At 42.7% G+C, this 14,628-nt stretch overlaps 1 protein-coding gene across 2 annotated transcripts in view; it reads left to right on the top strand.

The window, feature by feature from the left end:
• Nucleotides 1–14,628, top strand: part of LOC126419914 (uncharacterized) — a 257,958-nt gene that overhangs the window by 202,749 nt on the left and 40,581 nt on the right. For both annotated transcript variants that reach the window (XM_050087192.1, XM_050087193.1), the window contains exons 18-19: nucleotides 1,331–1,526; nucleotides 5,972–6,162. In XM_050087192.1, coding sequence (XP_049943149.1) covers nucleotides 1,331–1,526; nucleotides 5,972–6,162 — 387 coding nt within the window. The remainder of the gene's footprint in view (nucleotides 1–1,330; nucleotides 1,527–5,971; nucleotides 6,163–14,628) is intronic.

Here is a 14,628-nt window from a genome sequence, read left to right as displayed (position 1 = left end):
TTGGGGCGTGAGCGGAAGACGGCCTAACGGTGTGCAGGACCGTAGCCCAGCTTCATGGAGACAGTTGCGAATGGTCCTCGCCGATACCCCAGGAGCAACAGTGTCCCTAATTTGCTGGGAAGTGGCGGGGCAGTCCCCTACGGCACTGCGTAGGATCCTACGGTCTTGGCGTGCATCCGTGCGTCGCTGCGGACCGGTCCCAGGTCGACGGGCACGTGCACCTTCCGCCGACCACTGGCGACAACATCGATGTACTGTGGAGACCTCATGCTCCACGTGTTGAACAATTCGGCGGTACGTCCACCCGGCCTCCCACATGCCCACTATATGCCCTCGCTCAAAGTCCGTCAACTGCACATACGGTTCACGTCCACGCTGTCGCAGCATGCTACCAGTGTTAAAGACTACGATGGAGCTCCGTATGCCACGGCAAACTGGCTGACACTGACGGCGGCGGTGCACAAATGCTGCGCAGCTAGCGCCATTCGACGGCCAACACCGCGGTTCCTGGTGTGTCCGCTGTGCCGTGCGTGTGATCATTGCTTGTACAGCCCTCTCGCAGTGTCCGGAGCAAGTATGGTGGGTCTGACACACCGGTGTCAATGTGTTCTTTTTTCCATTTCCAGGAGTGTATGTGTGTGTCTATATATATATATATATATATATATATATATATATATATAGTTATAATAGAGGGAAACATTCCACGTAGGAAATATATATCTAAAAACAAAGATGATGTGACTTACCAAATGAAAGTGCTGGCAGGTCGACAGACACACAAACAAACACAAACATACACACAAAATTCAAGCTTTCGCAACAAACTGTTGCCTCATCAGGAAAGAGGGAAGGAGAGGGAAAGACGAAAGGATGTGGGTTTTAAGGGAGAGAGTAAGGAGTCATTCCAATCCCGGGAGCGGAAAGACTTACCTTAGGGGGAAAAAAGGACGGGTATACACTCGCACACACACACATATCCATCCACACATATACAGACACAAGCAGACATATTTAAAGACAAAGAGTTTGGGCAGAGATGTCAGTCGAGGCAGAAGTGCAGAGGCAAAGATGTTGTTGAATGACAGGTGAGGTATGAGTGGCGGCAACTTGAAATTAGCGGAGATTGAGGCCTGGTGGATAACGGGAAGAGAGGATATATTGAAGAGCAAGTTCCCATCTCCGGAGTGGTGCTACATAAATAACTATTTTTAATAGAACACACAGAACACACATTACTTCCAGTGATGATCAAGGGTTGTGTTTTGTTTTATATTTGTTAAAATTGAATTTCAGCAATTGATTAATTCAAATCTGCATTTCTTTTTAGGTTGGAGTGGAGGATGATGGAACCATAACATACATGGAAGCAAACATGTACCATAACTGTGGGGCTTCAGCCAATGATGCTCCTGCTCTTTTTGCCCTTGGCCATCTAGAGAACTGCTATGACAAAAGTACATGGAAAGTGACAGCTAGTGCTGTCTTCACAGATCTACCAAACAACACATGGTGTAGAGCTCCAGGTTGGTTAATACATTTTCCTTGTTATCCGTTAACCTGGCTTCATTTCATTTCCTTCAGTGATAAATAAGACAGAAAAAGACTTTTCTTTTGCTTATAAATCATCATAAATAAAGCAGACATAGTTAAACCAAAAGAAAAACAAACGCTAAAATAAAGTATTTCTTACTTTTATGACTGGAAACAAAAAGCAAATCTGTTGAGTGGCAAAAGAAAATAATTGAGATGCAAATGAGGAATGAAATCACGTCTATGAACTTTGAGAGCCATTGAGCTACACAGACAGTGTGGAAACTGAAATTTTCGTAGGTGCAGGCCATCTTACAACAATACTATAAACCACCCAGGTAATGTCGAACCTGCTTAGAGAATTTCCTAAAGCGTGTCTGACATTACCTGAATGATACCATTCCTGGATTATGGATTGGAAGAGTGAGAGCAGAAGATGAACTTCATTGCTGGTGGCCTCCCAGGTCCCCTGACTTTTACCCTTGTAGCTTTTATCTGAGGGGTTGTGTAAAGGACCGCATTTTTATCCCCCCATGCCTGACACTCTTGAAAGGCTGCAACGTTGTGATGCTGAAGCTGTGAATCTGATAACAAGAGACCAGCTGCTCTGTTTGTGGCAGGAAATGAGTCACAGTTTTAATATTTGTCAGGTAACACATGATGCTCCCACTTACTGCATAAAAATTTCAACTTTTATCTTTCCAGGAATGTTGGAATTACATTTCTATCTTTTGTAGTTTGGCAGCAATAAATGTTTTAGCCCCCCATGAACCATGGACCTTGCTGTTGGTGGGGAGGCTTGAGTGCCTCAGCGATACAGATAGCTGTACCGTAGGTACAACCACAACGGGGGGGTATCTGTTGTGAGGCCAGACAAACATGTGGTTCCTGAAGAGGGGCAGCAGCCTTTTCAGTAGTTGCAGGGGCAACAGTCTGGATTATTGACTGATGTGGCCTTGTAACAGTAACCAAAACGGCCTTGCTGCACTGGTACTGCGAACGGCTGAAAGCAAGGGGAAACTACAGCCGTAATTTTTCCTGCGGGCATGCAGCTTTACTGTATGATTAAATGATAATAGCGTCCTCTTGGGTAAAATATTCTGGAGGTAAAATAGTCCCCCATTCAGGTCTCCGGGTGGGGACTACTCAAGAGGATGTCGTTATCAGGAGAAAGAAAACTGGCATTCTACAGATCGGAGCATGGAATGTTAGATCCCTTAATCGGGCAGGTAGGTTAGAAAATTTAAAAAGGGAAATGGATAGGTTAAAGTTAGATATAGTGGGAATTAGTGAAGTTCGGCGGCAGGAGGAACAAGACTTCTGGTCAAGTGACTACAGGGTTATAAACACAAAATCAAATAGGGCTAATGCAGGAGTAGGTTTAATAATGAATAGGAAAATAGGAATGCGGGTAGCTACTACAAACAGCACAGCGAACGCATTGTTATGGCCAAGATAGATATGAAGCCCACACCTACTACAGTAGTACTAGTTTATATGCCAACTAGCTCTGCAGATGACGAAGAAATTGAAGAAATGTATGATGAAATAAAGGAAATTATCCAGATAGTGAAGGGAGATGAAAATTTAATAGTCATGTGTGACTGGAATTTGAGTGTAGGAAAAGGGAGCGAAGGAAACGTAGTAGGTGAATATGGATTGGGGCTAAGAAATGAAAGAGGAAGCCGCCTGGTAGAATTTTGCACAGAGCACAACATAATCATAGCTAACACTTGGTTTAAGAATCATGAAAGAAGGTTGTATACATGGAAGAACCCTGGAGATACTAAAAGGTATCAGATAGATTATATAATGGTAAGACAGAGATTTAGGAACCAGGTTTTAAATTGTAAGACATTTCCAGGGGCAGATGTGGACTCTGACCACAATCTATTGGTTATGAACTGTAGATTAAAACTGAAGAAAGTGCAAAAAAGTGGGAATTTAAGGAGATGGGACCTGGATAAGCTGACTAAACCAGAGGTCGTACAGAGTTTCAGGGAGAGCATAAGGGAACAATTGACAGGAATGGGGGAAAGAAATACAGTAGAAGAAGAATGGGTAGCTTTGAGGGATGAGGTAGTGAAGGCAGCAGAGGATCAAGTAGGTAAAAAGACGAGGGCTAGTAGAAATCCTTGGGTAACAGAAGAAATACTGAATTTAATTGATGAAAGGAGAAAGTATAAAAATGCAATAAATGAAGCAGGCAAAAAGGAATACAATCGTCTCAAAAATGAGATCGACAGGAAGTGCAAAATGGCTAAGCAGGGATGGCTAGAGGACAAATCTAAGGATGTAGAGGCTTGTCTCACTAGGGGTAAGATAGATACTGCCTACAGGAAAATTAAAGAGACCTTTGGAGATAAGAGAACCACTTGTATGAACATCAAGAGCTCAGATGGAAACCCAGTTCTAAGCAAATAAGGGAAAGCAGAAAGGTGGAAGGAGTATATAGAGGGTCTATACAAGGGCGATGTACTTGAGGACAATATTATGGAAATGGAAGAGGATGTAGATGAAGATGAAATGGGAGGTATGATACTGCGTTAAGAGTTTGACAGAGCACTGAAAGACCTGAGTCGGAACAAGGCCCCCGGAGTAGACAACATTCCATTGGAATTACTGACGGCCCTGGGAGAGCCTGTCCTGTCAAAACTCTACCATCTGGTGAGCAAGATGTATGAAACAGGCGAAATAACCTCAGACTTCAAGAAGAATTTAATAATTCCAATCCCAAAGAAAGCAGGTGTTGACAGATGTGAAAATTACCGAACAATCAGTTTAATAAGCCACAGCTTCTTTACAGACGAATGGAAAAACTAGTAGAAGCCGACCTCGGGGAAGATCAGTTTGGATTCCATAGAAACACTGGAGCACTTGAGGCAATACTGACCTTACGACTTATCTTAGAAGAAAGATTAAGGAAAGGCAACCTATGTTTCTAGCATTTGTAGACTTAGAGAAAGCTTTTGACAATGTTGACTGGAATACTCTCTTTCAAATTCTAAAGGTGGCGGGGGTAAAATACAGGGAGCGAAAGGCTATTTACAATTTGTACTGAAACCAGATGGCAGTTATAAAGAGTCGAGGGACATGAAAGGGAAGCAGTGGTTGGGAAGGGAGTAAGACAGGGTTGTAGCCTCTTCCCAATGTTATTCAATCTGTATATTGAGCAAGCAGTAAAGGAAACAAAAGAAAAAAATTCGGAGTAGGTATTAAAATCCATGGAGAAGAAATAAAAACTTTGAGGTTCACCGATGACATTGTAATTCTGTCAGAGACAGCAAAGGACTTCGAAGAGCAGTTGAATGGAATGGACAGTGTCTTGAAAGGAGGATATAAGATGAACATCAACAAAAGCAAAATGAGGATAATGGAATGTAGTCAAATTAAGTCGGGTGATGCTGAGGGAATTAGATTAGGAAATGAGACACTTAAAGTAGTAAAGGAGTTTTGCTGTTTGGGGAGCAAAATAACTGATAATGGTCGAAATAGAGAGGATATAAAATGTAGACTGGCAATGGCAAGGGAAGCGTTTCTTAAGAAGAGAAATTTGTTAATATCGAGTATAGATTTAATTGTCAGGAAGTCATTTCTGAAAGTATTTGTATGGAGTGTAGCCACATATGGAAGTGAAACATGGATGATAAATAGTTTGGATGAGAAGAGAATAGAAGCTTTCGAAATGTGGTGCTACAGAAGAATGCTGAAGATTAGATGGGTAGATCACATAACTAATGAGGATGTATTGAATAGAATTGGGGAGAAGAGGAGTTTGTGGCACAACTTGGCCAGAAGAAGGGATCGGTTGGTAGGACATGTTCTGAGGCATGGAGGGATCACCAATTTAGTATTGGAGGACAGCGTGGAGGGTAAAAATCGTAGAGGGAGACCAAGAGATGAATGCACTAAGCAGATTCAGAAGGATGTAGGTTGCAGTAGGTACTGGGAGATGAAGAAGCTTGCACAGGATAGAGTAGCATGGAGAGCTGCATCAAACCAGTCTCAGGACTGAAGACCACAACAACACAAATGTTTTAGATCTGTTCTTTCTTTTTGAATAGCCTTGTACCTACTTTTAAAAAGCTACATGTTGATATCTGAGCTGTAATCAGCTTTTAAATGATTGTGACATCTAATATCCTATTTAAGGGCCAAAACATTATATTTGTATGTGTTAACTATCAACACGAAACACTCAGGTTCAAAATATATAATGTAGTTTACACCTTGAAGATTTAAGGGGTGGTCAGAATAGATTATGAGCAAACTATAAAACATTTCTCCGCTTGTGAATGAAGTTTTATATTTTTTCCAGTTTTCCATAAGAGCTTTTAAGTAATTTACTTATTCAATTATAGATGAACAGTTACCATTGTAATATGATTGCATTCCTAAATGTAAAAAAGGAAAATTTCTATAATTTTCTATTTTGTAGGTTCTGCTGAAGGTACTGCATTCATTGAAAACATTATGGACCACATTGCAAAAGAACTTGGAAAAGATGCTATTGAGGTGAGGTTGAAGAACCTGCCCAAAGATGATACAAAAATTGCTGACATGGTCCCATATTGGAAGACTAAATCAGATTATTCTAATAGGGTATTGGCTATTCAAGACTTTAACAAGGTACATCAACAATTATTAATTGATATATCTTATAGGAATTTAATAATGTTTCATCATTAAATTTGGTTAGTGGTTAATCTGATGGTTTACTTATTGCTCTCTGTAAATCTGACCATAAAAAAGAACCTCTAATAGTGTGAAACAGTCAAGCAATACATTAATACAGAGGAGCAACTCTTATATAAAATTAATGTATCTTATACTAGCTAAATTTCTTCTACAAATTAAAGAAAAATCACAATAAACAGCAATAAGCATGTAGAACATAAAACATTTGGTACAATGGCTAAAAAAGATTGCAGTGAAATTTTAAAAAAGAGAACTTAAGGAATTCCTGTATGGAGCAGTATGTAAACTAAGGGAAATGCAACCACTCACCTGTTGTGGATCGATGTGTGGAGCACAGCAACACATAACAGAAACAGCATTACACTGGTTTTTGAACACTAGCTCTTTTTCCAGCTATAGTACACATATTCACACACACGACTACACAGACACCCAAAAAACACCCACTCTCATGGCCATGGCAAGACTACTTTTTGATACACAGTTATTGAAAAGCAGTTGTGTGCACTGATGGAGATGGGGAGGGGTAGGGAAGTTTGCAAGGAGGAGGTAGCAGGAAAGAGGCAGGTATTTAGACAAATGACTTTGCAGCTACACAACAAGATGAAAAAAGTGTAGAGGATACAACAAAATTTGGTGTAAGAGGATTGGGAAGAGGAACTGAGTGGGAAAATGGGAAAAGCAGAAGAGGGGGAAGACAGAGGGATTGAAACGGGGGCAGAGGAGAGGGGGGACGAGGGGGGGGGGGGGAACAGAGAGAGAGGGAAGGGTGGGGTAGGGAGAGCGAGGGGAGGGAGGGTGATGGGATGAAGTAGTGTATGATCTGGATCAAAAAAGTGTGGTATTAACAGAGGAGAGAGGAAGAATACAAGATGAGGCAGTGTGAACAGGTCAGTGGAAGTTTAACCAAGGGGGACTGCAAGAGACAGTTCCTACCTGCGTAGTTCAGAGAAACTTAAGCTGATATGGAGTATCGAAATGGCCTTCATAGTTAAACAGATGTTGAGGTCATTTGCATTGTGGTGTGCAGCAAGTTCAGTTTTGCAGTCGCCATTCATGTGAGTAGGCAGTTCATTACTCGTTATACCCAGATAAAATGTTATACAGTAATTTCAGAATAGCTAAAATATAACATAGCTACTTTCACATGTGCCCTGCCTTTTATTTTGTAGGGAGTTCCTGAAACTGGACTGCAGTAGTAGATCCTGGGTGGTTGCAGAGGTCTTACACCTGGACCAGCTACAAGAAAATGTCTATTGGGTGCTGGAATGGGAGTAGGATTGGAATAGAGATGAACAAAGATATTCTGTAGGTTGGGTGGGCAGCAGTACATTACTTTGGGGGCTGTGGGTAGGTTTTTAGGTAGGACATCACTCATATCAGGGCACAATGTAAGGTAGTCAAAGCCCTGGTGGAGGATGGGGTTGAGTTTTGCAAAGCCAGGGTGATACTAGGTTATCAGAGGAGTGCTGTTCAGTGGCTGGTTAACAGGTTTACTGGTGTTGGAGGAGCACATAGCATGGGAGACCTGTTTACAGATGAGCTGGATAGGATATTGTTTGTCAGTAAATGCTCTGGTAAGGTTATTGGTAGATTTCTACAAATCCTGCTTTCCATTATAGATGTGGCATCCATGGAGGACTAGGCTTACGGAAGAGAGTACTGGACTTGGAATGAGTGACAGCTGTCAAAGTGGTGGTTGGAGCACTTTATATGTACAGACATCTTTGTGGAGCTATGTGAGAGGTGGTGATTGAAATCTAGGAAGGTGGCCCAGTGAGTCAGGGAAGGCCATGTGAAGTGGATTTGAGAATAGTTGTTGAGGCCACGGAGGATAGAGCAAAAACTGTCCTTGCCATGAGTCCAGATCATGAAAATATCATCAGTAAATCTGAACTAGACGAGAGGCTTTAGGTATTGACTCAATAGGAAGAATTTCCCCAGATGGCCCATAAATAAGTTGCCGTGGGATGGTGCCATGTGAGTACTCATGGCAGTGTCACATACTTGTTTTTAAAGTTGGTCTTTGAAAGTCAACTAATGGTGGGTCAGGGTATGATTGGCTAGGTGGATTATGAAAGAGAGGATGTTGGGAAGAGTAGCTTTCCATGGCTGTGGGACCATGGGCTTGGGTGATGTTGGTGTATAAGAATGTTGCATCCACAGTGACCAACAAGGAGTCCGCTGGTCATGGGGCAGGAATTATGGAGAGGCGGTGAGCGAAGTGAGCAATTTCTTGAATGTAAGAAAGGAAATTACATACAACAGTTTGAAGGTGTTAGTCAACAAAGGCAGAGTGGGAGTATTGTATCCAGCCACAATGGGACAGCCAGTAGGGAGACCTGTGGAAATGGATTTATGGAGTATGGGTAGTAGGTAAAAGGAGGAGTGTGGGGGTGCTGGTGTGAGAAGGGAGATAGATTCAGGTGTTAGGTGTCATAAGGTTTGTATGCAGAGGTGTCAGAAACTTGACGCAGAATATCAGCCACATCTTCGCTACTTTTCATGACCACTGTGGTGGAGCCTTTGTCTGCAGCAAGGGTGATCAGGCGTAGATTGTTCCTCAGGTTACAGATAGTGGAATGTTCCATAGAACTTTTGCTGGATTCACCAGGAAGGGATTTAGGTAAAGTAGATGAAGTCACGTTAGAAGTGAGGAATTCCTGAAAGATTATTGGGAGATGAACGGGTGGAAGGCAAGGAGGGTCTGGATTGGAGGAAAGCTGCAACTGTTCTATGCAAGTTTATTTATGGCTTTTAGGTTGGCTGTTGTCAGTGGGGTGTCTGGTGAAAGAACTTTTTGACTGTGTAGAATATGTGAAGGGAAAAGGTCCTGTGAAATTAGGTTTTGGGATGAAGGTTAGAAAGTACTGACACTTTTTCAGGAGTCATAGTTTTGGCAGAAAGGTTTACAACAAAGTTATGGGATGGGCGTTTAGGAGCAGTCTGATTCATGGAGCATAGAGGAAATTTTTGGGTATATAGAAGGGACAGTAAGTCAGCAAGTCATGGTCAGCGACATACGAGGGGTTGACGGGAATTACGATCACAGTGTTAGGCCCTTCCCTGGTTATAGGTAATCCAATGTGGGCATAGGACATGAGCAGCTGGGACAGCTTCTTCAGAAGATGTGGGAAATGTTATCTCAACTGTTGAAGGGCAAGAGTCATTATTGCAGTATGGCATGTATCTTTCCTTCTTTCCTGCTGCTGTTTATTTGGTAAGATTTGTGGTGGGTCTTAGTCCAGCACTAATGGGAAGTTGCGTCCATGGCTGATATACTGTAACACAGCAATATTTTGCCAACCCCAATGCACCACCAGATGAAAGTAGTATTACCTTTATCCTATTTTTGGTCTGGGTCCTCCCATGCCACCCCCGCTGTCGATCCAGCTGCAGTGAAGATCCCTCGAATTCTTCTGCAAGTTCTCTCTATTGTGCTACTAAATAAATAACCTCACTTCTCTCAAACAGAGGTATATTTTGCCCAACATTTTTATTATTACTTTCCACAAGACAACTAACAATTTCTACAGTAACACCACTCTCCTGAGTACATACAAACATCCATACATGCATACTGTAGGACCTGAGAGAAAAACCAGAAAAACAACTACCACTCTTCAATTGTTCATTACACCTTCGTTGGTGTGTCATTTACTCCATAGCTCTCGGATTTAGGCACTTGCTGCACCATGGCACAAATGACTTCCAGACAACCAGTGGTTGTAATACCGTTTTTACTGGTCCTCTTCTTGCCGGCTCCACCAGTGCTCCACATTCACTGCATACAAGAAAGGAAAACACACAGCTTTCCTTTCCCACTACATTCATCCTTATTCAATTTATTCACAAGCATGTCTTGTTAACAGCTTTCCAATGGTGTGTTGCGATGTTTACAGATATCCTGAAACACTACAAGTAATATAATTCAGGAAATTGTGGTCATAGAGTAAGAGGATTCTGTGAAAGGAGTAGAGGCTATCAAGCATGGTTTGAGCTTGGTGGGCATGATTATGAAGGAACACATTGATGAAGGTGAGGGACAACCTGGGGGGGTTATAATGCTCTATCTCTAATATTTATGGAGTTAAAGACAAACAAGTTTTTTTTCTAAGCCCCTGCCATACAGGCTCCACTGCACAACAGATGTGTTGTGTGGGAAAGTTATCAACCTGCTTTGCATGGCAACCTACACATGATGGAAAAAAGGCCTTCCACACCCTTGGGATACAAGCCATGCTGTGTGAGAGGCTTGCTTTAATGACCTCTTTTGCAGGGATTTCACACGTGAATGAGCAAGCCTGGGGGAAGATTGAGATGGGTAGCGTAGTAGATGAAGAGAGGAGGGTTGGAGTTAGGAGCTGGATAGGGAGAGAGAGGACCAGGAGTAGATTGGTTGGGCAAAAAAAAAAAAAAAAAAAAAAAAAAAAAAAAAAAAAAAAAAAAAAAAAAAAAAAAAAAAAAAAAAAGAAGTGGAATGATCATGTGGCATTGTTGACCAGGAGGTCCCATCCAGGGAAATTCGACTGCTGGGCTCCAAGTTTTATTTCAAGTGATGCCACACTGGGTGACTTCCATGTCAGTGTTGATGAATGATGATGAGGACAACACAATACCCAGTCCATAAGCAGAGAAAATCTCTAACACAGCCAGGAATCGAACTCAGGGCTGCTGAATGGTAGGCAAGCACATAACCACTGAGCTAAGCAGGTGGACAGGTTGAGAGAGGGGAAGTAGAAGGGGAGGAGGTGATGAACAGGGAGAGAAGTGGTGGAGAAAATGGACAGAGAGAGGAGAGCGAGGAGGGTTTGGTCTGAGAGGTGGTAAGAGGAGAGGGTCAGATAGGGGGATGAGGAGAGTGATAGGCAGAGAAGGCGGCATGAGGAGATGGACCAAGAGATGTGCACACGATGTAGGTGGGCAAATCCATGCAGAAAAGGCATATATATGTGTGTGTCTACGTCATGTCTTCCCAAACCTTAGGATCAAGGATCAATTTCAGCCAAATATGACACACAAACAGCAAACTCACGAGTATCAGCACTTTAGGGTTTATAAGCCTCAATAGAAGTTGTGAAAGAGCAGAGATATGTTTTTTCAACCCCTGCCATTTAGGCTGCTCTGCATGAAAGGCTTAGTGTGTGGCCATAGTATTGGCTGCTCTTATCGACCTGCTGTGCAGAGCTGCCTACACATTAGGGGTCCCTGATGTGTTGGCTGCCTGGCACAACAGGCATGTTGTCACTGTAGTATAGGCCTGCTTTATTGGCCAGTTTTGCAGAGGCTATATGTGTGAAGCTTGAAATAGATAGAAGAGGGGATGGACAGAGAGGGGGGTAGAAATGGATAGATGTGATGGGTGGGGGGGAGGGGCAGTGGCTGGGAAAGAGAGGGTAGAAGGAGGGATAGACTATTAAGAAGGACACAGGAGAGGGGCACAGAGAGGAGTAGAAGGGGAAGATTGGCAGGTAGAGGTGAAGGAAAAGATCGATAGAAAGATGAAAGAAGGGATTAATATGGTGAATAGGGAGGAGATGGGAACAGGAGAAGGAGGATAGGGAGAGGAGGGCTAGACATGGAGATGGACAAGAGGGAGGCGTGGAAGCAGGAGCTGGACAGAAAGTGAGAGGTGAGAGGAGTAGATGGACAGGGAGTGGGAAATGACAAGATGCAGAGTGAGAGAAGGAGGAGGTGGAAATTGACAGAGAGAGATGGGGCAGGAGGAGATTTGCAGCCAGGGGAGAAAGGAGGAGATGGGTCAGAGAGAGGACTGAGGAGGAGCGAAACACAGGGCAAGGAGGATATTGGCAGAGAAACTGGGTAGAGAGAACATAGACAAGAGGAGGAGATAGGCAGAGTGGGGGAGGTGGAGATGGACCAAGAGTGGGGGAGGAGAAAAGTGTAGTATATGGGTCAAACATGTGTGTGAGCATGCAGGGAAAAGACTAGTATATATTATTAAAGCTGAGCATATGTATGTATATGTAAGAACTCCTTGCAGGCCCTGGACTGAAGTGGGCCAAATCTGACACACAGTCTCCTTGCCTCAAGATGGCTAACACAGGGGGGCTTATAGGGCTCTAGTTCTAATACTCACTGAGATACAGACATGGATGTTTTTTAAGCTCCTGCTATGCAGGCTGCCCTGCACAACAGGTGTGTTGTGTAGGAATTCTGTCAACCTGCCTTGTCTACTTGCTCTGCAGGGCAGCCTTCACATCAGGGACAAGATGGTTCAAATGGCTCTGAGCACTACGGGACTTAACATCTGAGGTCATCAGTCCCCTAGAACTTAGAAGTACTTAAACCTAACTAACCTAAGGACATCACACACATCCATGCCCGAGGCAGGATTCGAACCTGCGACCGTAGCAGTCGTGCGGTTCCAGACTGCGCACCTAGAACCGCGAGACACCCGCGGCCGGCTCAGGGACAAGAAACAGTCTTCCAGCCCCTGGCATGTTGGCTGCACAGTGCAACACGCATATTGTGTCGGAATAGAATTGGCCTGCTTTATCAGCCTGCTTCACATAGAAGCCTACAGTTCATGGGGAAAAACAGATTTCTTAGGCTTTGCATATTGTGTGTTGTGGGAGTTGTATCAGGATGCTTTATTGACATCTTTTGCAGGTGTTATACATGTAGAAGGGTGTGCCTGGAGGGGAGGGGGGGAGGAGATGTATAGAGGAGGAGATGGAAAGAGAGAGGAGGTGGGAGGGGATTGATATGGAGAGAGGTGACCATGAGAAAAAGATTGAATAATTAAGGATAGTGTTCTATGAGTAGGGATGCAGAACGTCAGAAGCTTGAATGTTGTAGCAAAGATAGAAAATATGAAAAGGGAAATGCATAGGCTCAATCTAGATCTAGTAGAGGTCAGTGAAGTGAAATCGAAAGAAGACAAGGATTTCTGGTCGGACGAGTATAGGGTAATATCAACAGCAGCAGAAAATGGTATAACATAAGTAGGATTCATTATGAATAGGAAGGTAGGGCAGAGAGTGTGTTACTGTGAGCAGTTCAGTGATAGAATTATTCTTATTGGAATCGACAGCAAATGAACACCGGCAACATGGCAATGTCGCAAGAAGCTGAAGATGAAGAGAGAGAGAAAGTATATGAGGATATTGAAAGGGTAGCACAATACACAAAGGGAGATGAAAATCTAATAGTGCTGGGGGCCTGGAAAGCAGTTGTAGAGGAAGGAGTAGAAGAAAAGATTACAGGGAAATATGGGCTTGGGACAAGGAATCAGAGAGCAAAAAGCCTAATTGAGTACTGTTATAAATTTCAGCTAGTAGTTGCAAATACTCTGTTCAAGAATCACAAGAGGGGGAGGCATATTTGGAAAAGGCCGGGTGATATGGGACGATTTCAGTTAGATTACATCATGGTCAGACAGAGATTCTAAAATCAGCTTCTGGATTGTAAGGCATACCCAGAAGCTGATGTAGACTCAGATCACAATGTAGTAGTGATGAAGAGTGGGCTAAAGCTTAAGAAATTAGTCAGGAAGAATCAACATGCAAAGAAGTGGGATATGGAAGTACTAAGGAATGATGAGATATACTTGAAGTTCTCTAAAGCTGTAAATACAGCAATAAAGAATAGTGCAGTACGAAGTACAGTTGAAGAAGAATGGACATCTCTAAAAAGGGCATTCACAGAAGGTGGAAAGAAACACACAGGTACAAAGAAGGTAACTGCAAAGAAACCATGGGTAACACAAGAAATATTTCAGCTGATCATGAAAGAAGGAAATACAAAGATGTTCAGGGAAATTCAGAAATACGGAAATACACGTTGCTGAGGAATGAAATAAATAGGAAACGCAAGAAAGCTAAGATGAAATGGCTGCATGAAAAATATGAAGAAATTGAAAAAGAAATGACAGTCGGAAAGGCTGACTCAGCATATACAAAAGTTAAATTAACCTTTTGTCCAACTGAAAGCAAGGGTGGTAGCATTAAGAGTGAACTGGCATTCCTTTGTTAAATGCAGAGGAGAAAGGTGAAAAGAGTACATTAAAGGACTCTACAAGGGAGAAGATTTGTCTGATGCGATAGAAGAAGAAACAGGTGTCAATTTAGAAGAGATAGGGGATCCACTATTAGAATCAGAATTTAAGAGAACTTTGGAGGACTTAAGATCAAATAAGGCAAAAGGGATCGACAACATTCCATCATAATTTCTAAGATCATTGGGGGAAGTGGCAACAAAATGACTATTCACGTTGGTGTGTAGAAGGTATGAGTCTGACAATATACTGTCTGACTTTATGAAAAATATCATCCACACATTTCTGAAGTTGCCAAGAGCTGAGAAGTGTGAGAATTATGAGATGACGATCAGTTTGGCTTTAGGAAGTGTAAAGGCACCAGTGATGAAATTCTG

The sequence above is a fragment of the Schistocerca serialis genome, chromosome 9 (assembly GCF_023864345.2).
Source record: "Schistocerca serialis cubense isolate TAMUIC-IGC-003099 chromosome 9, iqSchSeri2.2, whole genome shotgun sequence".
Classification (NCBI taxonomy): domain Eukaryota; kingdom Metazoa; phylum Arthropoda; class Insecta; order Orthoptera; family Acrididae; genus Schistocerca; species Schistocerca serialis.
Note: the sequence above shows the minus strand (reverse complement) of the source record. Positions and strands in the feature narration are given on the sequence as shown.